This window comes from Carassius gibelio, chromosome A16 (genome assembly GCF_023724105.1).
Source record: "Carassius gibelio isolate Cgi1373 ecotype wild population from Czech Republic chromosome A16, carGib1.2-hapl.c, whole genome shotgun sequence".
Lineage (NCBI taxonomy): Eukaryota > Metazoa > Chordata > Actinopteri > Cypriniformes > Cyprinidae > Carassius > Carassius gibelio.
This window is the reverse complement of record NC_068386.1, coordinates 22079098-22101006: the sequence shown is the minus strand read 5'-3', so window position 1 is coordinate 22101006 and position 21909 is coordinate 22079098. Positions and strand designations below refer to the sequence as shown.

Below are 21909 nucleotides of genomic sequence, written 5' to 3'. Positions count from 1 at the left end.
TAAATTTTGTTTCTTAACGGTTTACATTCTGCCAGTAGCCTATATACTGACAAGGGGTGTAAATCAGATGGTTTGTCACGATACGATATGATACGATATCAATACCTCAAAAAATTATATGATTCGATTCATTACAGGAGTATATCGATAGATATATATATTGATATTTTGATATTATATATCTGTTTTAATCTATTATATATCTATTTTGGCTATTTATACTACAGATATCGATATTTTACGTATCGGTCCATATCGATGAATTGTTACACCCCAATACTGACAGTGTTTAGTATACATAGACTGTTAACATGAATAGTCATCAAGACTGCATTTTTACATGACTTTGTATGTAGTTGGCCGCTTACGCTCAATAAGGCACAGAACATCTTCATTCTGTAGTCACCTGCTCTCAGTTGTGGCTCTATGTGTGCACGCTTTGGGTGTGAGCTCACAGAAAGTGTTTCACAGAGAGCGCGCTTGTACTGAATTGAGCACTTGAATGTTTAAAATTGTATGACTGAAAAGCATCCAATCTTCTTCATTAAGTCTTTAAAGTAATTTAGGACTTTTTAACTCATTTAAGACTTTGACATGGTCACTCATCAGAAACATAATTGTGTGTGTTTTTGTCCATTAAAACGCAAAAGAGATCTCGGTACTACTCTACTGGTGTGGTCTGAAGCAGCTTTCTGTGCATGTGCATGTGCACGTGCTGGATTCCTGTATTCACAGAGAGCTGTTTCACAGACAACGTGCCAGTACCCAATAGCTTCTCATTTTACATCTTATCCAGACTGATAGCTTATAGTCTACTGTGAAGGATTCAAGGAAATAAAAAAAACAAAAAAAACAATATATATATATATATATATATATATATATATTTACATCAAGTGTTTGAATGGTATAGTAGTGTATATTGTTATTGAAACTTCATAATGTTTACACTTTATGTAAAAACTAGTCCAAGTATTTATATTAGGGCTGCAAATAACGATTATTTTGATAATCGATTAATCTGACGATTATTTTTACGATTAATTGATTAATCTTTATGTACTTATACTTTTGCCCATTTTTTCCAATTAAATTATTAACAAAGGGTCTTTATCATTCAACATAGACTTTTAGAGATTTTAACCATTTTAAAGTATGTGCATAGTGTCCCATGGACACTTTAGGTTTAACGTCTACAAAAGTTTTTTTTTGTTTTTGTTTAGGGGTTTAGTGTGATTTGTAACACCTTTCAAAAACAGATGAATATTTTAAACTGCTCAGAACATGTTATTAGTCAGTTTTAGCAGATGCATCTGCTGTCATATTTTCCTCAGTGCTAACTGAGACAAAATGGTGCTCTGCATTTGATAGTGATCTCTATTGTTTGTAAAGTTTGTGAAGATGTGACAATCTGTGTGTTCATGTAGGGAGCAGGCCTTGCTGACTGCACGCCGTTCTCCAGTGTTAGGACGGCACAGAGAGTATGAACGCATCCGTTACCCTAACGTTTATGATTCTCATGCCGAAGCCATCAAGACTTCAGCATTCGTCGGAGGAGCCAAGGTAAAATCTCGCCCGCTGCTCACACACACGCCACTAATCTGACTCTTATATGTGTAAGACACAGAGGAAAAATAAATCTCCGCTCTTAAATACAAAATCTCTCCCTAGTGCTTTGTTTACTCAGCATCATGCCAATCTGCTCAATTATATCACATCATCACACACTAGATTACCTACAGCCTTTGTTTTTAATCCAGTTTTTATGAAGACTTAATTAAAATTCCTGCTGTAGGCCATCTTCCAGCGATTGAAATGAATTCATTTGGGCCTCATCTTTTTCCTGCGGGTGGGGAGGAACAGGTGGTTTAGAGCCAGGGCGATCTAGAGCTTTTTTATAACAAAAATGTATAAGCAGCACAACTATTTTCAACATTAATAATATGAATAATTATAAGACACTTTCTATTATGTTGAAAAATCAGCATTACATCACAAGAATAAATTACATTTTAAAATACTTAATTATTTTAAATGGTATAATTGTATATTTAAATTGTAAAATTCAATAGTATAATACATTGTGTAGTAAGAATTTAAATTGTAAATGATTTTAGAAATTAAATTAGCTTTTTTTTATTGTATTTTGATCAAATAAATGCATCCTTTGTAAGCTTTAGAGGCTTTCTTCAAAAACATAAAAAATAAAATTCTTACCTACCCCAAACTTTTGAGCACCACTAATAATAATTGAGCACTATTTGAATGCTCACAGTAACAGTTTTAGCTCTGAACAATATGTGACTAGGATGAGTAGCATTGCCAGATACGATGACGTGTGGAGTTGTCTTCTGTGATCAGCAGCTGAATATGACACATTAATTCGGCATATGCTCTCGGTTTGGTGAAAATTTGTTGCAATTATAGGAGCTGGAGGAAATGCAGCGTGCTAAAATAAGATATTTATTCTCCTATTTCTATAAATGATCTTCATTAAAGAGTGTATAGCAACCGCAGCTCAACCCACTGCTTTCCACTACTCAAAGGAATGTGCTAGTTGGATTATGACTGCTATTTTACAACTAAAGCACATTTGTGAAGATTTTTTCAGTTCACCACTGCTGGCCGCAGCCCTTAACATTGGTCTTCACTGATTGGTTGGAGACGGTTGCCGTGAGCTAATGCATGACGAAGGTTTAATTGTATGTGTTTTTGTCTAATTATGTCCTCTCCGCTGTGCCGGCAGATGCTGCTGCCTGAGGGTATCAAAAGAGAGAATAACAAGATGTACGAGGAGGTTGAGATCCCCCCCAACGAGCCCATGCCCATTGGCTTTGAGGAGAAACCCGTGCTCATCTCAGAGCTGGACGAGGTCAGTGGCTGCTATTTACAGCTGTTGACATTTATCAATGCTTGTGTTCACACTCCATGAGCTCTTCTCAACTAATCACACTCATTTCTCCTATTTATATTGATTGATGGCATTATGCCTAAAATCTCCTCCACATGATGTCGGATGCAGCATATGATGGTTTTGCAGCAGTGGGTTATGTTGGAGTGGAGGGCTGTCTTAATTTGTCTTAAGCCAGCTGGCTACATAGCAGCTCAAAACGCTTTGCACTGATGGAAGATGTTCCAATTAAATTATAAACTGGTACAAATATCATGGGTACAATTTGGTTATAAAGGGATGGACACGGTCAGCAACAATAGTCAGGTAGGCTGTGGCGTTTAAACGATTAAACAAAAATATCCCCCACTCCAATAAATCCCCACCACATGTCTGAACCATTGATACAAATCAAGGATCCATGCTTAATTCTGACCCTACCATCCGGATCTTGCAGCAGAAATCATCAGGCCAAGGAACCTTTTTCCAATCTTCTGTTGTCCAATGTTTGTATATTAGCATATTAAATCTTTCTTATTTGCCATCATAGGAACCATATTTAGGAATATCTTGTTATAGATTTTTGCTACTATTGCTCAACCCTAAACTATCCCTATCTCAGCATAATTTCCCATTTATTGAACAATTCAATGAATATTGACATACATTTCCTCATACAGTCCAATTGTATGACTTCAGAGGACCTGGAAAAGTAGCATGGAAGTTAAATGTGCATTTTAAAACAATTTTATAGTACTTATTGGAATGAAGTACAGTTAATTTTATGAAAAGAGCAGACTGAACACATCCCTCCTTTAGCATACAATACACCTCCAGTTATTACCATTCATATATAACTTACTAGCCAACTCAATGAAAAAACAATAGGAAAACATTTCTGCTTCTCCTGAATATAAGCAGAATTTATATTTGGTGGAAACAGATAGGGCTGGGCGATATGGAGCAAAAAATATACCTCAATATATTTTGCTATATCTCGATATACGATATATATATATATATCTCGATATCTTTACAGGAAAAATAACCCCCCAAAACTACTGTAAAAACAATTATGCCAAATATTACATGTTTAGGGCCCTATGAAATGTTTTATTTTTTTCTTCACCATATGTTTTATTGTTATCTAATTCTGTGTTTTAGCATGTGTAATTATTTAAATGCATAAAAACAACTTAATTTTTAAAAAAAATTTCTTAAAATAGCCTTATATGAAATGTTTTTTCCCCCCTGAAATTCTGTGTATTTACATTTTTCTGGTAATCAAATGAAGACATAAAACATTCATTTATCTTTTAATTATTGAAAATTAAGCAAACTTTATTTTTTGGTAAACAAAGGGGATTTACTATTAAAAATAAAACATGGAAGAAATGTTTTGTGACTGGCTTCTGCACCATTCATTAACACAGAACGTGCAGGATTCATATTTAAATAGACTGTTCCGTCTTAATATTTACTGATGTAACTCCATATTGTGATTTGATGTGAGTGCAATGACCTACGTTTGATTACTTCATTCAAAATTTGACAAATTCTGTGACATTCCATGTTAAACTGTAAATTCCGTTTTTATGACAGGATTCCGCGATTCCCTCCGCGTTTTCTGCATCGCGGAAATTATACAGTAGACATCTGCATGCTGTTCGCCCAATGACTTAAAATCGAGGTTTCTCCATATAATGGAGCCAGTTGTCCTGTTTTTTGTTTAGTTTTTTTTTAACTAGTTCTGTAGCCTCTGGGCTGGTTGTGGACGACGCCATGTTCAACGCGAGGGGAGGGGGAACAAAAGCAAGGAGGCGGGGGCGAGCACAGCACAGAGAAGACAAACAAGCAAAGTGGCGGAATCAAAATTAAATGTAAACAATATATCCATATATACGATATGTCAAAATCCATATCGTTTTTAAAAAAATATCTCGATATATTTTAAATATCGAGATATCGCCCACCCCTAGAAACAGATATTGTTGTCACAACTGTCACGTTCAGACCAGATGTGATTCGACCATGCTTACAGCACTTGGGTACCAGATGTTTTTTCAGTGACTTTATTTCAAAGAAACAGTACTTTTCACATCCTCACTAAAGACATGATGTCCATCCAACCCTGACTGGCTTGTAAAAGCCTTTCCTTACTTACAGGAGTCCAGATCAGAGAGTTCTACAAAGACCAACTTTAGCACATAGTTTAGCTTGATTTTGACTGGAAAGGGCACAGCAACCTCCTTGCAGAGCTAGAGGACATGTTGACCATGGCTTATTCAAAAGCATACAGACTTTACTGTGGGTCTCTTTAATTACAGTCATCAGCGTGTCAGTCAGTATGACAGCCGTGTGGTCATGCCTGAGCTACAAGGTGTGTTCAAATTCACAAGATCGACGAGGGTGAAGTCTTGAGTTTAATCAGATTGATTGGTCATGCTGCTGGGTTGTTTTTTGTTGTCTTTGTTGTTATGTGAGGCTCATCTGTTAATGGGCTTTAATTCATCAGTCAGTTTTTAATACACTTTTTTTCCCCCACTAATAATGTTAGTCAAGGGTTATTGACCCAAATACAGACAAAACGTTCACCATCTCTCTTACTTTTACAATCAAATGGATTGTTATTGCTAATCTACCTTTAAGATGTTTATAGAGAGATGATTGGCTAACCTCAAAATACTGGGAGCCTATAGTTAAAACTGGATTTGTCTGAAAGCTGTATAAGTAAGAAGGGTGGTAATATGTTATTTAGGTTAATATTAATAATTTCCAATATGAGTTGGGCGCGGCTGCTTTTAAAGGGGGGGTGAAATGCTCGTTTTCACTCAATATCCTGTTAATCTTGAGTACCTATAGAGTAGTACTGCATCCTTCATAACTCCAAAAAGTCTTTAGTTTTATTATATTCATAAGAGAAAGATAGTCTGTACCGATTTTTCCCGGAAAAACACGACCGGCTGGAGGCGTGACGTGTGGGCGGAGCTAAAGAATCACGAGCGCCAGTAGGCTTTTGCGTTGAGAGCATGTGGAAACTGTGACATTACCGTGAGGAAAAAAACCATCATCCAAAACAAACCATGGCTTACAGTCAGATTCAGCCGTTTATTTATGATCCAGAATCAGATTGAGGCTGAAACTGAACGAGAGCAGCAGCAGCAACGACTCGCTCCGAGCGGGGCTCGAACCCGGGTCTCCGGCATGGGAGGGGACGCACTAACAAGGAGGCAGAGATATTTGAAGCAGTTTTACTCACCGCCTGCGGTTCCATCGCACGATCGTGACCCTTTTTCGTTGGGATTGCATCATCCTTAAGAAATAAACGATACGCAAATCCGTCGTCAAACTAGGCCTTGTTTGTAAAACAAGCAAACAAAAACACTTGCACAACTCCGTTGATGCTCTGTAAAAATAAACTCCATCCACTGGTCCCTTAATGCTGTTTTTTTTTTTTTGGTAATCTGTGCAGTGTTGTCTTGCCCTGGCAACCAAAAACACACTTCTTTTGTGACTTTTCGCGACGCTCTCGCTCTGATCAGTGAATCGCTCTGATCAGTGAATGCCTCTGCTCTCAGTGCTGTGCTATACGGGAGCGCGCGCTCTTCCGGCAGACGTGCCCTCAGGATCCATATAAGGAAATTCAGCTCCATCTAATGTCACACAGAGCCATACTCGAAAAAAACTTTCCGAAACTTGTGACAAACCAGGAGTATTTTGGGAACAAAAATACTCCTTCAAACGTACAACTTAATTTTTGAAACTTTGTCCATGTTTAGCATGGGAATCCAACTCTTTAACAGTGTAAAAAACTCAGTATGCATGAAATAGTATTTCACCCCCCCCCCCCCCCCCCCCCCAAAATATAGGACAGCATACACCCAGCAAGTTTAACTCATCATATTGGGTTGATTCTTCTAGTTAAATTGTGACCCCAAACTAAAAAATAAGTCACCAAAAGAAAAACTACGATGCACAGAATCACAATGTTCCAGCACCTGCTTTTGTGACGAGTGCAGTTTCACAGAGATGGAGAATAACTCATCTGTGGTGACACAAGGACCTTGTCTGTTTTGTCACAAGTATGCTTGAAAAAACAAATGAACAATCCATTATCAGATTTATTAAAAAACATTTCATTTTCAGTTTAAATCATGTCTTTTCAGCAAGGCTTTCCTCTTCCGAACACATTATTTGGAATGTAATACAACATACTGTAGATCTGAACGAATCTATCAAAGCTCTCAGCATTTTAATCTTCACAGACAGAAGCATCTTTTCCATATTCAGACATTTACGTTTGTCTTCCTGTTTGTTTCCAAGTCCACTAAATGGCCGGCAGGTGTTTGTGGAAGAGCAGACGTGGCTGGAAGCTGCAGCTTTTAGCGGCTGCCACTGGTGTCAAGCGTAATAACTGCTCTGAAGCAGTGTTTAAAAGCAGGAGGGGTCAAACTTCTGCCCTAACGGAGACAAAAATGAGCTTGACTTGCCCCCTGTCGGCCACTTGAAGAAGCAGTTGAAAAGTGAAAGCAGATGAAATGTCCCATCTCCGTTGTTATCAGGTCACAAGATCTCAGATCATGGCTCATTTCATGTGTGGATAACACAGAGGACGTGATCTGGAATCAGCTCGAACTGAGGGATTGTGTTTGTGTGATTCGGTTAAAGAAGAGCCAGCAGAAGAGGTTAAATATGAGAATGGACAGCACAGATTTATTTTCTGGCCCCTGTGGGGCTTATTTCCAGCGTCGTGTTTCCTCTCTTTCAGGAAACCATTAATTAAAGCGCCAAGCATCACGGCATAATCAATGATGCACCTTTTGTCCTAAATTTGGCTGTGTATTCTTTTTGCACTTTTTTCCTTTTGTTTGTGTTTTTGTTCTTTAAGAGACTACAGAACTATACATCACAGGTAAAGTGAACCTCAAGCACAGAACTAGTACGGTTCCAAACGTGTTTCATCACAATCCCCTTGTCTTTTGGGATTTTTTTTGTGGCACTCGTGTCTGCAGGGTGAACGGATCACTCTTCGCGTCTGGAGCGAGCGACAGAGATTGATATAAGCGGTGTGAATTAGTGGGAGTGGAGAAGTGCCTCTATTCATTAATTAAAGCCTCCGCAACTCAGAAACAAAGTGCTTTCCTTTTAGAAAACAGCGGCGTGAAACGACTAATACATCTTTATGTGCTATTAGGGTCTTTTGAGCAGCTGGCCTGGAAACTTGTATGTGTTTTTTTTTTTTTTTTAAGTGCTGCACGATTGTCATTTATTGAAAGCCATAATGGGCAACAGAGACACGGCCGCTTAACGTGTGAAACATTAAAAGTGGGGAATTTATTAGGAAGCCTTTTGACTAATGAATCTCAAGCACTGCTGTTTGCTGTACTTGCACGGTTACAGCATTTCTAATTTATGAAAGAAATATATACGAGAGCTGCCTCCACAATGAAAGAAAATCAAAACACATCCACACTTCTCTACATCAGAACGTTGTTTCATAGCGATGACATGTAATGCTGTTATTGTGGAAGTGATACAAACGTTTGTTTACCTTGGCATGTAATGTTGCTAATAGCAATGCCGTTTGTTTCACCTTAAGATTGTTCAGCGAAAGTCTTTTTAATGAGTCTGTCTGTAGGTAAAATATTACTATTTAACTCGTCAGATTATTTCTAAATAAATTCAATTTAAATTTAAATTAAACTTTAATGAAAATTGAACATTAGTATTATTTAATAAAATAAATAAAGAAATGTATTTACACCATTTATACCAACACAAATTTCAACTAAAAATAGAAAACCTTTTATGCCTTTTGGCTGTTCATTTACACACAAGGGTTTGAAAATCTGTGCATACTAAAATATCTGGTTTTGCATTTCTATCATTTGCATAAACAAACAACATTGACTGGAAAAAGAAAAACCCTCATTACTTTTAATTATTTTGTTTACTTGAATAATTACATGAAAGCTCGAAGCTGTGTTTACCAAATTGAATAATAATTAATTATAATTAAGAAAGTTGTTTTTATTTCAGTTACTACTAATGATATGGACATTTTAGCCCATTATTGTTTATGTACCCATTTATTTATTTCTCCTGTGCTATCACATATATTACAACATTACACTGGTATTTGTATCACCCACTAACATTTTAATAACATGACGATGTTAGAAATAAATAGAAATAAATTAGCATTTTAGCTCTAATTTTAGTAGATGTTGGGATTTAATACATTTTCTCTCTTTGATTATTGCAAGAAATTCACTAAAATAATAAGCAGCGATATAAGCAACTGCTGTGCTCCATAGAGAAAGACTAAAAGAGATATGTGGCATTATTACTTAACACAGATTTTACTATGGCAAGTACTACGAATCCTCCTTATATCTTGTGATGCATAAACCATTATGATTCTAACCTTGACTGTGTAGTGATTTGTTCTCTTTCATTTGACTGCAGTACATTTTTTATGATAGCTGACTTTCAAATGTCATTGTTTGCAAATTGCATGTTTTATCTCCAGCTTGTTTTTCCCAGTAATGCTGTGAAAACCAAAATTAACACAGATGCTCTTTGTGAATTATATATATATATATATATATATATATATATATATATATATATATATATATATATATATATATATATATATATATATATATATATATATATATTAGGGCCGGGACTCGATTAAAAAAATTAATCTAATTAATTAGAGGCTTTGTAATTAATTAATCGAAATTAATCACATTTTAAATCGCAGATAAATATTTGACCTGAGAACAGTGAGAAGTATTTTTTTTCACATGGATTTATAGTATACCATTGAATAATGACTGAATACATAAGCTTAAGCAACAAAATATTGTTTATTTTTGTTCAACCAAGTCTAGCAGACCAGTGCAATTTTTGCCTTGAAGTGTAGCAATAGCATATTTAGAAACAATTTAGAAATAGTACATTTCAGAAATTCAGGAAGCTTATAGGTGCTGGAACCTTCTGTAAAGTGTTTTTTTTTTTTTTAAGTAAAACACAATACTGTCAATTACATTCAGAACATTGGAAACCCTGACTATTAGAAAACATCTGTCTGTTGCTTCAGAGGCCATAACATACTAAGTCCAACTCTCAACAACCTTGGCCAAAACAATAAAGAGTTCAACATAAACTGTTGCACCAACAAAATAATACATAGTTCAACATAAAGTGTAAAGTCCACGCTAGCTGCTATATGTTTTGCGTTGAGGTGATACTTGAGGTTCTATCATGTGCTGCGGTGATATGCGAACGCTAGTTGGTGCTCCAGTATAATCGGTCCGCCGAAACTCATCAAGTGAGAAACGTTCCGCGGTGAAAAAATAAGTTATTAAAAATGCGGGAATATTTTTCCTGTAATTAATTAATCTTAGTTAACGCGTTATTTTTGTGTAATTAATTAATCTCAATTAACACGTTAAAGTCCCGGCCCTTATATATATATATATATATATATATATATATATATATATATATATATATATATATATATATATATATATATATATATATATATATATATATATAAATATAAAAATATAAATACATGTCTTAATTTTGTGCAGCTGTGCTGTCGTTTACTTCATTTTCATATATATGCTCTCAAATGAGAATACTAACAAATGATGCTTTTGTAATGAATATCCAGTGTCATGCTTAAAATGGAAAAGAATAACTAGATTTACATTTCTGAGGGAAATAACAGTGCTTGCAAAGCAAAATAAAAGAATAAGGTTAAAGTTTTGGTGATAAGTATTGTATTAGTCCAGTCTTCTGCATGCCACTTAAAATAATAGCATTATATAATATTATATAATATTAGATTATTAATTTTACATCAATGCAAATGGCTAAATATTTCCTGACTTTGTGAAGTCAGTTGTCTCTTCTGGAGCTAGCATGTATTTTTGTGAGCTTCATCAAACCCTAATTTACAATATCTATAGATTCCTAATATTTGGAAAAGTACGTGGAGATTGTATCATCTCCTCATCTGCATGAGCTGTTTGTGCTCAGACACCAATTATTATTTCTTGCGACTATATTTGCAGTTATTTTTTGAATACGCAGTGGATTACAGATATCTTCAGTGATGTGAGTCAGGTTACGAGTGTTTTCTTCATTAGCTGTGTGGAATGGTAAACGTCTCGGCTCTGGAGTTTGCAGTCTGCTCATAGTACACACTGAAACAGAGAAACATCGCTGATTAATCCCCCATGATTCCTGGTATTGCGTTAGAGATCAGTTTTTAATGGGCGGCGCTTCAGGTTCTTGAGAAGAGTTCCTTCATCCTTTTTCTTAACCTCTATGTTTCTCTGTAGCTCTTCCAGCAGGATAAGATAAATAAATGGCCCTCCTATTTGCTGGTGCTGCACCTGTCATTTTCCAGATCCTTTTGAATGTGTGTGTGTATGTGTGTGTTTGTGTTTGTATCTCTGGAGCGGGTAATTTTGTGCTCGAGGCGGGCAGATAAGCTGTTTGCTAAAACTAACAATTCAAACTTGATCATGCTGTCAGTTCAAATGGAATGAAATGGAACCAAAAAGTAATTAAAAGGATAGCGTGCAAATGACAATGATATCTTTTAGCTTTCTATTACCAGCGCTGTGAATTTAATTATTGTGGCAGCTTCAACAATATTGTGCACACATTTGCCGCATAAACACAGACTTGAAGTTAAGCAAGGCTCTTGCTGCCTTTCTACTGAGCACTGTGCATTTTTTACTCTCAGCTTTTTTAAATCCAAGCCAACCGGTACAGGTATTTAGATGTTGCTGTGGAATGATTGCTGGGGGCTATGTTGGTCCAATTAGTCTGTTTAAAGTCACGGGTGAGTTTCTGCTGTTCCCAGCTCACCCAGTCAGCACATATGGCCGAGGGCCCTTCATCCACAGCGTTAATTAGACTGTCAGGATCTATCGGACTCACTGTGGACTCTCTCCTCCCCCCACGTACAGGTGGTCAGATCTCCTACAGTTTTAGAGCTGGTACTTAGCACCATGCACTCGCCGTATGTCCTGTAAAGACAACTTTTATCCACTTTCACTCCTTTGATTATATCATCATAATATCTCCAGATATATTTAGCGAACCGAAAGAAATGTGCTTTTGTTCCCTGCGTTAGAGAGAAGGAAACGTGGTCAAGTGAATTGCTGGCTCCCCGCTGATATTGGTTTTGCTCGCCGGCAGTGCGAAGAAACGCTGTAAAACCGTCAGAATGAAAGTGTTAAGGGTGCTCTGGGCACAGACTGTGAACAACTTGAGCACTAGTTGGTGTAGGAGTCGAATGAATCGCTGTCCTGGAAACCATGCCATCGCTGCAGTACGTGAGATTGGTACATTTTGATGGAACAAGTACAAAAATAAAGTATACAAGAAGCATATAGAAGTATATATACAAGAAGTATATATAATTAGTTTTAAAGGGTCATGTCACTTGTGAGATCTTTGGAGATAAAAACAAACAAACAAAAACAAAAAATAACATGTACTATGAATACTTTCAGAACTGGAAACTTCCTCAATTGTTGGAGAAAGAGCTTTTATTGGAGCTGGAATGCAAACATTGATTTCATTGATGTCCGGAAGTTAAGGATGCATGATGACCCACCAACATTTACAACATCTATTAAGCACCATTCATTTTATGGGTGATTGGGAAAGGAAGCAAATGAAAATAATAAATAAAACCAGCAATTTTGACCTTCTCGTTCAACACAGTGAAGTTTGAATTTCACTGAAATTCACCATTTACACCTGTATTTGGTGTCGTCCACTTAGACTAGACCAGTAGGTTTCAAAAAAAAAAAAAAAAAAAAAATTTCATTTTGATTAATCTTTAGCATGCAGTTTTTTTTTCATCAGTTTTTGGTGAGTGCAAGTTGTAGGTGAGGTGTTGAAAGCAGTCCCCTATTACAATAAAATTTATTCTAATCCTGAGCTCACACTTTGGTGATGTAAACCAGTTCCAGTCCAAGGGGATTTAAGTGCTTAGGTCCAGTTACAACTTGATGTTTTTGAATATGATTCATCAGTGCACCATATGAAAAAAGAAAAAGCATGAGCCTTTTTAAGGAGTAAAATATTTTAAGGAGCAAAGATGAGATTGTGCTTTCAGGTGCAAATGATTTTAGCCACTTGAGGTTTTGAATGGGAGCCTGGTGTGAGCCTGGTGTTAGATTTACCCCCGAGCCTAAAACTCAACGAGCTGAAATGGGCCTCCAGTGTGGCAATCATTCCACTCACACACTGTGATGAAAAGTCCCGTTTACTGCTGCTATTTCTGCAGCCAGTAAAGAGAGATTGAAAACCCTCCTTTGACGTACAGCTCACTGCGAGTTTGTGACTAGTTTTAAAACGTGCCGTGCACTATATGGGTTGACTGATGGATTACCTGAGGGCTACATTGGTGTGCGAAGTGTACAATAGCACGCGGGGGACCACCCTGACCCACGTCATGTTTTCATGTCGTTTGATGAGCATTCATCACAACACTGAATGCGCTTCAAAAGAAAATAACCGAATGCGAGACATTTTGCGAGACCATTAAGTAACGGCAACTCCATATTTGCTACATATGCACATTACTTTGAGGTGAATGTTGGGGCATGCATATATTTGCATTCATTTGCATACTTAAGGGTGTGTGGGGACACTGGCAGTCCTTTACAGACAAAGCTGATAAATCAAAATGAAGGGGACTCTTAAAACAAGTGCTGCAGTTTGGTTACCATGGTGATACAACCGTTCAGTGGGATAGGAAGAGAGCTCTTAATTACTTATGAATATTTATAAGTTGGTCCTCTGAAGACCCACCCTGGGAATATAATGGGTCAGACTGGCTGGGGTTGATGTTGCCATCCTGACGGGTGGCATAGAGGAATACAACTACTTCTCCTGTTTTCTCAGAAAACACATGGCACGCAGCTGAAGGTGATGTTATATGGAAACACCCATCACCAATGAAGCGAAAAAAGCTTTCGGGATATTTTTCCCCCCTTCTTCTTGGTAATTGGATCCATTTGAGCCATTAAAGCTGATGAAGATGAGGTCTGTTTCAGGATCTTGTGAGCTGCTTCGCCCATCTAATGCCTACTTAGGCACCTTCTTTTTAAGGCAGGAACTGAACTGAAACTGACTGATTTGGATGTTCTTTTTAGGTAGCAACTCAAAAAAAAAAAAAAAAAAAAAAAAAAAATATATATATATATATATATATATATATATATTGTTTTTGAGACGCTACCTAAAAAGAACGCCCAAATCAACAGTTGGTTAATACCAATTATCAATTTTAAATTGCAATTTAAATGCATCAATAGGTTCCTAACAGTGAACTTGAGTTTAAAGCCTTCACATCCTGACCAGTTCAGTCAAAAGTGGGTGCAGACTTCTTACATAAGCCCACAAGACAACAAATCTCTGTTGTAATGATGAAGTTCACAACTGCATAACATTCCTAAGCTCTTCTGCCCAGAAAATCTGTATGCAGTCAGATCTTTACAGCTGTGCTTCGAAGCGTCATTCAGCTATTAATTATCCTTTCTGTTTGGCTTTGAAATCAGCTTGACTTTGAATCAAATCTGAGCCCTATAATAACTCTCTCGGCCTAATAGTTTTTCTTTTAAAGCATGCCATAGCAGAAAGGTAAAACAAGAGACTGATAGCATTGCTAATGAATCCCGATCCCCTGATCCAAGACACAGACACAGGAATGAGGGATGAAAAAACCTGGAGATGGTAGATAGAAAGAGACAAATAATTAGAACCGTTCTAGATTTGTTTGACTTAATGTGCCTTTTGATCTAATAAGCTTGTACAATGCCGCCCCACTTTAATGACAGCAGTAGTGAAAATAACTGTACTCAGCAGTATCCATAAAGTACTAGGTGGCTTTTCATCTCTCATCAGAACTTTGTTGAGATGGATGGCTGTCACCCCCAGTGAGATGTTCAGAGTCCACTCTATAGTACTGGTGGTCTTTTGCAAGGTTTTAATGTTTGAGCCCTCCGAGCCCTCTGTATACACTCAGCAATACTTAAAGGTATTGAAGTCCCAACAGTATCTAATGGAGAAGCACTTGATCTGACAGCATCAGCAAAGCTTCTCGTTTTCAGCCAGCACTGCTTTGAGGTTCAGTATCCTTTGACTCTGGCTTACAATGATTGATTAATTTAGATAAAGTCACGGATGATTGCCTTGTGGGCGATCGGAGTCTCTCATTAGCTGTGTATTAAAATGGCTTCATTACGTTTTGGCCTCTGGTGTCTTGTCATTTTGACCGTATTTGTCTCCATCACACATGTGGCTACACCACATCTGCTACACATAAACTCACCATCTTCAGTATCTTGCCTTGAACAGGTTCATGCCATTTCCAGATTTCCAGATCAAGATCTTGTTGCCAATGGGCCATTGAAATGTTCCTTGTGTTTTTGCAGATTGGCCAGTTGGTGTTCAAGGGCATGAAGCGGTTAAACAGAATTCAGTCTATAGTGTTCGAGACCGCCTACAATACCAATGAAAACCTGCTCATCTGTGCCCCCACCGGTGCCGGCAAAACCAACATTGCCATGCTCACCGTCCTACACGAGATCCGCCAACACCTGCAGCCTGGGGGAGTCATCCGCAAGGACCAGTTTAAGGTAAACAGACAATCATAGAGACAATATTGTTGAATGAGCTGTTGGCTTTCTGGCAGCCAATAACTCATTTCCGCACCAGTCCATATGCCTCTGGTACAAAATGACCCGATTGGATGCGTTTGTTTAGTTTATGTCAAGCAAGGATAGACTTGAGCATTAAATATGTGTCAAGAAGTTTTATCGTAGTTTGGAGATGTAAACGGATGCATTGTCTCGTGAAGTGCATTTTCACATGTGCATGCCAGCGTCAACAATGATCGACAGTCTTCATACATCACTATTAAACTCTTACTTTAAGCAGCCAGCTTCATATTTCTTTGTAAATTGTTATTTGTATTGGTTGCCAGGGAACAAGTGGTACTGTGGTGTTTTCTCATTTATCATGAGCATGTCCTGACTCTCTTTCCTGCCTCTATAGATTGTATACGTGGCTCCGATGAAGGCCCTGGCTGCTGAGATGACTAATTACTTCAGTAAGCGATTGGAGCCTCTGGGCATCGCTGTCAAGGAGCTGACGGGAGACATGCAGCTGACCAAAGGAGAAATCCTCCGCACTCAGGTAACAAAATGGTAACGGATGCACCTTTGGCTTTTATAATATTGGACATTGGCTGGTGGCAGGTAGATTTTGTTTGTCTCACTGGACTTGGCTAACCCCAAATCATCATTGACTTCATCTGTTGTCTGATGCCTGGGGATGGTCATACACCATGATTCTGTGAGACTCTTATTTCCTGAGAAAATGCTGGTGTAAAGATGTTGAGGTTGGAGTATAGTAGGTGTCAAAGATCACATGTGGTAGCTGTAGGGTGGTAGTTTAAATCCTGCAAGGGTTGATCCTTAAAATATGCCATTGTGTCCATGATCAAGAAGCTTAACCTTGGGTTACTCAAGAGGACTGAGCCAGTAATATGCCTACAATGGTAATTTAACAAATTAAATTTAGACTTCAGATGTGTATTAAATAAAACAAATATATAACACCGTTTTAAGACTGCAAGCCCCTCACTTTTAATTATGACTTTATATCACATAGACTTCCTTCACCCTTCATCCAAACATTATTGCTCTGAAACAAATTACAGATTTTTTCTGAATGGAGATGTAAAGCCAAATCCTGCTAGAAGGAGTCCATGAGGTTGTGCTCTTATAAAGCACTTGTCTCGTCTCACCGATCAATATGATTGTGTAACAGAGACACGTCCATTTGTAATGCTGCAGCGCGCACAGTTTCGGACCAATAGTTTCAGGACGGAAGTGTATATGTTTGACACGCAGTGAAGAATACAGAATGTAAGCAGTGATTCCCTGCCCTTGCCATTATACCAGCTCCCAAGGACTGTAAAGTGATGATGCACTCTGTTAAAGTCTTTAGAAAATTTATTCTGTGGTTTAAAACTTTGGTAGGACTTTGTTTTACAGTGAGTGCGCTTGTAGTGTAGCTACCAAGGATAAGTAATTTAAGGAATATAAGGTAATTACATGGCTTAATGTTGGGTTTAGGGGCAGGTACAGGGTTAGTACCTAGATTTTACTCGGGTATTGTAATTACTATAGTAAGTTCATGGTGTGTACATTAGGGATGCACCGGTTGACCGGCCATAAATCGGAACCGGACGGTTTTTGCTTAAAAAACGCGATCGGTAATCGGCCGATTTTTCCGGAAGTTCGCTCGCGTGCACAGACTACATTGTAATCGTTCGCTATGTCATTTGTGTGGAAGAGTATTTCGAAATCTGTGCGCAGGACACGGGCAGCCGATCAGTACTGGAAATGCAGAGCTTCATGTCTGAGGCACAGATAGCAGTAAGCGATCAGCCGTTGGTGTACTGACGCACAAATAAGAGCCTTTCCTGCGCGCACTGAAGCTGCGCGAGCGTCTACTGTACCGGTCCGCGCCCTGAACACGAGTAGACCATGAAGAGATGTTCAGATCAACTTCTCACGTGTTAGATGAGAAACGAAACGTACTAAACTGACAAAAGTGAAATGTTTTTTTTTTTTTATTATTATTAGAACTTGCATACACATTTGAAAAGCCAGAAATAAACGTCAGTTCTGCTTTAGGATGATTATTTTTTTTTTATTTTACCTTAAAATTACATAGACTTAATTTAATTTAAAAATCATCTGCTGTAGTACACTGGAAAAAAAAGTGTTTCATTCATCCAATTAAAACAATTTAGGGTAATGATTCACATCTATATATATATATATTTTTTTTTTACTTGAGACAATAAGTTATTTATTTTTCACTGGCTCAAGTCAAAAAATATAGATGTGAATCATTACCCTAACTTTTATTTTTTTTTTATTGGATGAATGAAACACTTTGCATCTTTGTTTTATTTGTACCAACATTATTTGATTTTAACATTTTGGAAAATGTATTTATATAGAATACTTTTATTTAGTCTCACTGGTAAAGAGCTTTTTTTATTTAAAACCAAATTTAAAAACTAAAATACTGAATGCTGATTAAGAAAGCTCTTATTGAATGTGTGTTGATTGTGTTGTTTGGATTGTAGAACTATGCAGTTGTTGCCTTTAATTTCACATGGTTACAGTTAATCTTTATATTTAAAGCCTCTAAAGTTCTCTGTAGTTTCAACCCAATTCAAAAACAAAAGCTAAATGCTGATGTCTGTACCATCTGTGTTTGTATTGATTGTAGGCTACTTGTTGTGCAGTAACTGCCTTTAATTTCAGATGGTTGCAGTTATTTTTTTCATTAGCCAAAAGCAAGTTTGGCCTATTAAATACCAAATATCTTGTTTATGCACACGTTCCTTCTTTCTTGTTTGTTGCTTAAAAGATTTAAAAAAAAAATCGGAAATCGGTATCGGTATCGGAATCGGCCAGTTTGCTTGTAAAAAATCGGTATCGGAATCGGCCATGAAAAATCATGATCGGTGCATCCCTAGTGTACATGCGGAGCAGGACTGTAAAATAAAGTGCTACCCATTGCTTACTGAGTAATTTTGCAGACAAACCTGGAAGTTACCATTACCGAGGTTGTGTCGACAAATACCAATAATATTTTTTTTGTGGAAACTAAACTCTGTGACCAACAAGTTTGTGGTTCCTTATAAATGTTTTATTATTATAACCTCTGTAATCCCATTTAAACACTTATTAAAACCTTTCTTTTTTAAGATGGTAAAAGCTTAAGAAATCACAAGTGCATGTATTTTGTGTCGTAGAAAAAACAAATATCTTGAGCTTGTGTTAACTATAGGCTTTAATTCAGGAATTTAACCAAAAACCCAATAACTTTGGGGACATTGAAAATGGCAGTTCAAAAATGCACATTGCTGGGTTTTAGGACTCATTCCTGCATCCCTTTATTCATGTGGTGTAACATTACAAATATATGTTTGCTTTCAGATCAGTTTTGTGATGTTTCGCGCAATCATCACATTTTTCTTTTGGCCCAAATTCACACTTCCAAGAAGGAAACATCCAGGATGATTTTAAGGGTGTGAATTGCTTAAATAGAGCTTGTACCAGTGTAAGCTGTGGAAATGAAGTCCTCTTGACGACTTCTGGCCGAATAAAATTTTAGAGTGTTTGTTTATATACATGTCCAAAATAGCTACCACTTCCTTCCACAACCATGTTTTTTTCTCCATGCCGATGTCCTTTTTTCTGTCTCACATTCCCTTGCCTGAAGATTCATGCATTAATGGATAGACAAAGACTTCTACTGTAAGAGCACTTAATTGTAAAACAAGAGTGAGGAGATGAAGAATAGATTTAGAGGATTGTAGAGAACAGGAAGGAGTCATGGGTCAAGTGGTGTGTGGAGTGTACTATCAATGGCTGTATAAAGGGAAATTATCCTTGTGTTTTCCCGCAGGAAGCTTGCCTTCCTCGGACCACATCAATTGAGTGCTCTCGCTGTACTTCCTGAACAGCAGAGCAAACAAAGCAAAAATGAAGAGATATGAATCGAGGAGACGTGTTGTAGAATAATAAAGCATCGTAACACCTTCTCTCAGGCTGAAAGCAGTGCTTTTCTTTCCCCTCAGCCCTGAGTCTTTCAGACAGTGGCAGGCTTGCACAACAGTTTTTAAAAAAAATGACCATCTCTGCAGTGGTTAGCTGGGAGAATATCAAGTATCTTGCCTATTTTTGCAGCATTGGAGATGTCTCTGAGGTGTCTGGTAGACGCTGAGACAGGAAAAACAAGTGGTCGTTACCGGCAAACCTCACAGTTTGGCTCGTGGAGCTCAGAGACACGATGTCATTGAGCGTGCAACTTTTTGGCCATGCACACAGCTTGTTTAGACCGTTATTTTAGTTAACTGCACATAATATACGGTGATTAACATAAGGTGGTGTGTCATGACTTGCTTAGACCCACAAAGTGGTCATTAGATATTGATTGGTAGTTAGCATCAGAGCTGTATCTTCCCCAAGTTAACAGCAGGTTACAACCTATAAATCTGTGATTTGTTGTGCCTTCCCTTTAATCACGGTGCATTCTTTCTTTTTTCTCTGTCTTTCTCTTTCCCCTCATTTATTTCACATCCTCTCTCATGTGTTCAAAATTCTCCTTCTCTCACAATTGCCTATTCAGATGCCTCAACACAATCGACCCAAACATCCATATGAAGCCTAACATCAACCTAACATATCCATTCCTAGCAATATATATATATATATATATATATATATATATCCTCTAATCCACACATGCATACAATGGGATCTCTCCAGCACACACATACTTACCCCAGCATCACCCCCTCCTAGTGATGCTTTTAGAGAGCTTGTCATCTTCTGCTGCTTGGATCATAGAGCTTTGTCTGTCTTCTTATTTTCTTGTTGCTATAGTAACAACTGTATAGTAAAATGCCTAATATATAGAACACACAGCTTTTCAAATGACCTTATTGAAGACTACATTTGTGCTAAATCGGTGCTAATATTTAAATAAGAGGGCATAGGTGATAAGATGGAAAAGACAGATATGCCGGCCATGATAATTAGATTATATAGCAATCAAAGATACATCAGCATGGCTAAAATTGGATAAAGGAATAACCTTGATCATAAGCATTTTGAATTATTTAGAAAGTAAAGAGAAGGATCTTCACTGTTGTAATGGTAACTAAAGTGATAGATTTTTCTTGATCCTTTGCAAATGAATTGCCCAATACTCTCAGATCAGAGGATTGAAGTCTTGGCCCTCCCAGACTGTTGTGGGAGTAATGTAATATGCAAATTGAAACTAATCGGAGAGGTGAGAATGTTTATTCTAGAAGCACGGAGATGTGAATAGATCCTCACCAGTAATGGGAATGTCACAGAGGAAATTACCTGTTGATGTAGGAAAATTCTGTCACAAAACAGCAAACAGGACACTGAAATGTTGGTTCTGTATTGTCGACACACATAGAGTTTTTCAATTATGTCTCAGAGGAGAGCAGGGGAAAGAAGTGAAGTCCAGTAGAGTATTTTTAAAGGGATATTAAGTCAGGAAATTACAAGGCAGCGGTATCTGATATTTTTGAACAATGCAATAAAAAAAGAAGAAGAAAGAAAATGAGCAAGAAGCCATGTCACAGCACATGCTAATGCTGAAAAAAAGTCCTGCCGCAACATTTCTTGTCATTTGACTGAGTACATACACTGAGCATTACTGACTGAATATTTAACTAATGGGAAAAAAGTAGAGCACATCGGATAATGTACAATCCAGCCTGTCAATGTGATGCGTAATTAGTATTTGTAGTGCAACCTCTTGTTGAAATGCTTATGTAAACAGAGTATTGTTTTGATAGCACCACTGTGTTTACACTTTTCAGGAAAATAAAACCACAAATGGTTCAGTGTTAATGGTTTCGCATATTAAAATAGGGTAAAAAAAAAACACTCTTTGAAAAACAAAACAGCGCACTTCAACTTTAAATTAGTTTTTGCAAATATAAAAAATGAAATGCAGTACTCATTTTTCATTGAGGTTCACACAGAACACTGTGTGTAAAGTGTGCGAGGATATGATTGCATTGGTTTTTGACTCAATTAACAGTATTTTCCATAAAAATTTATCGTAAAGAATGCCTGAAAGAATGCCTCTTAAATAGGGCTGGGCAAGTTAACGTGTTATCACATTAACGCATTAATTGATTAATGCAATGATTACTTTATTGCGCATTAACGCAGTTTTTTTTATTATTATGAAAGTCATTGATTAAATTAAATTAGAAAATATAGTACTCCGATACTACAGATAGCAGTATTGGAAATTGACGGGCTTGTGGTTAAAATGCCACCAAATTAACAAAAGCAGTCCACAAATTCAAGATAAAGGGGTAAAAAAAG

General features: G+C 37.2%; 1 protein-coding gene across 1 annotated transcript in view; it reads left to right on the top strand.

Moving 5' to 3' along the window:
- Positions 1-21909, top strand: part of ascc3 (activating signal cointegrator 1 complex subunit 3) — a 205551-nt gene that overhangs the window by 53829 nt on the left and 129813 nt on the right. Inside the window, exons 7-10 of the mRNA XM_052617566.1 lie at positions 1428-1563; positions 2747-2872; positions 15376-15579; positions 15998-16138. Of these exons, the coding sequence (XP_052473526.1) occupies positions 1428-1563; positions 2747-2872; positions 15376-15579; positions 15998-16138 (607 nt within the window). The remainder of the gene's footprint in view (positions 1-1427; positions 1564-2746; positions 2873-15375; positions 15580-15997; positions 16139-21909) is intronic.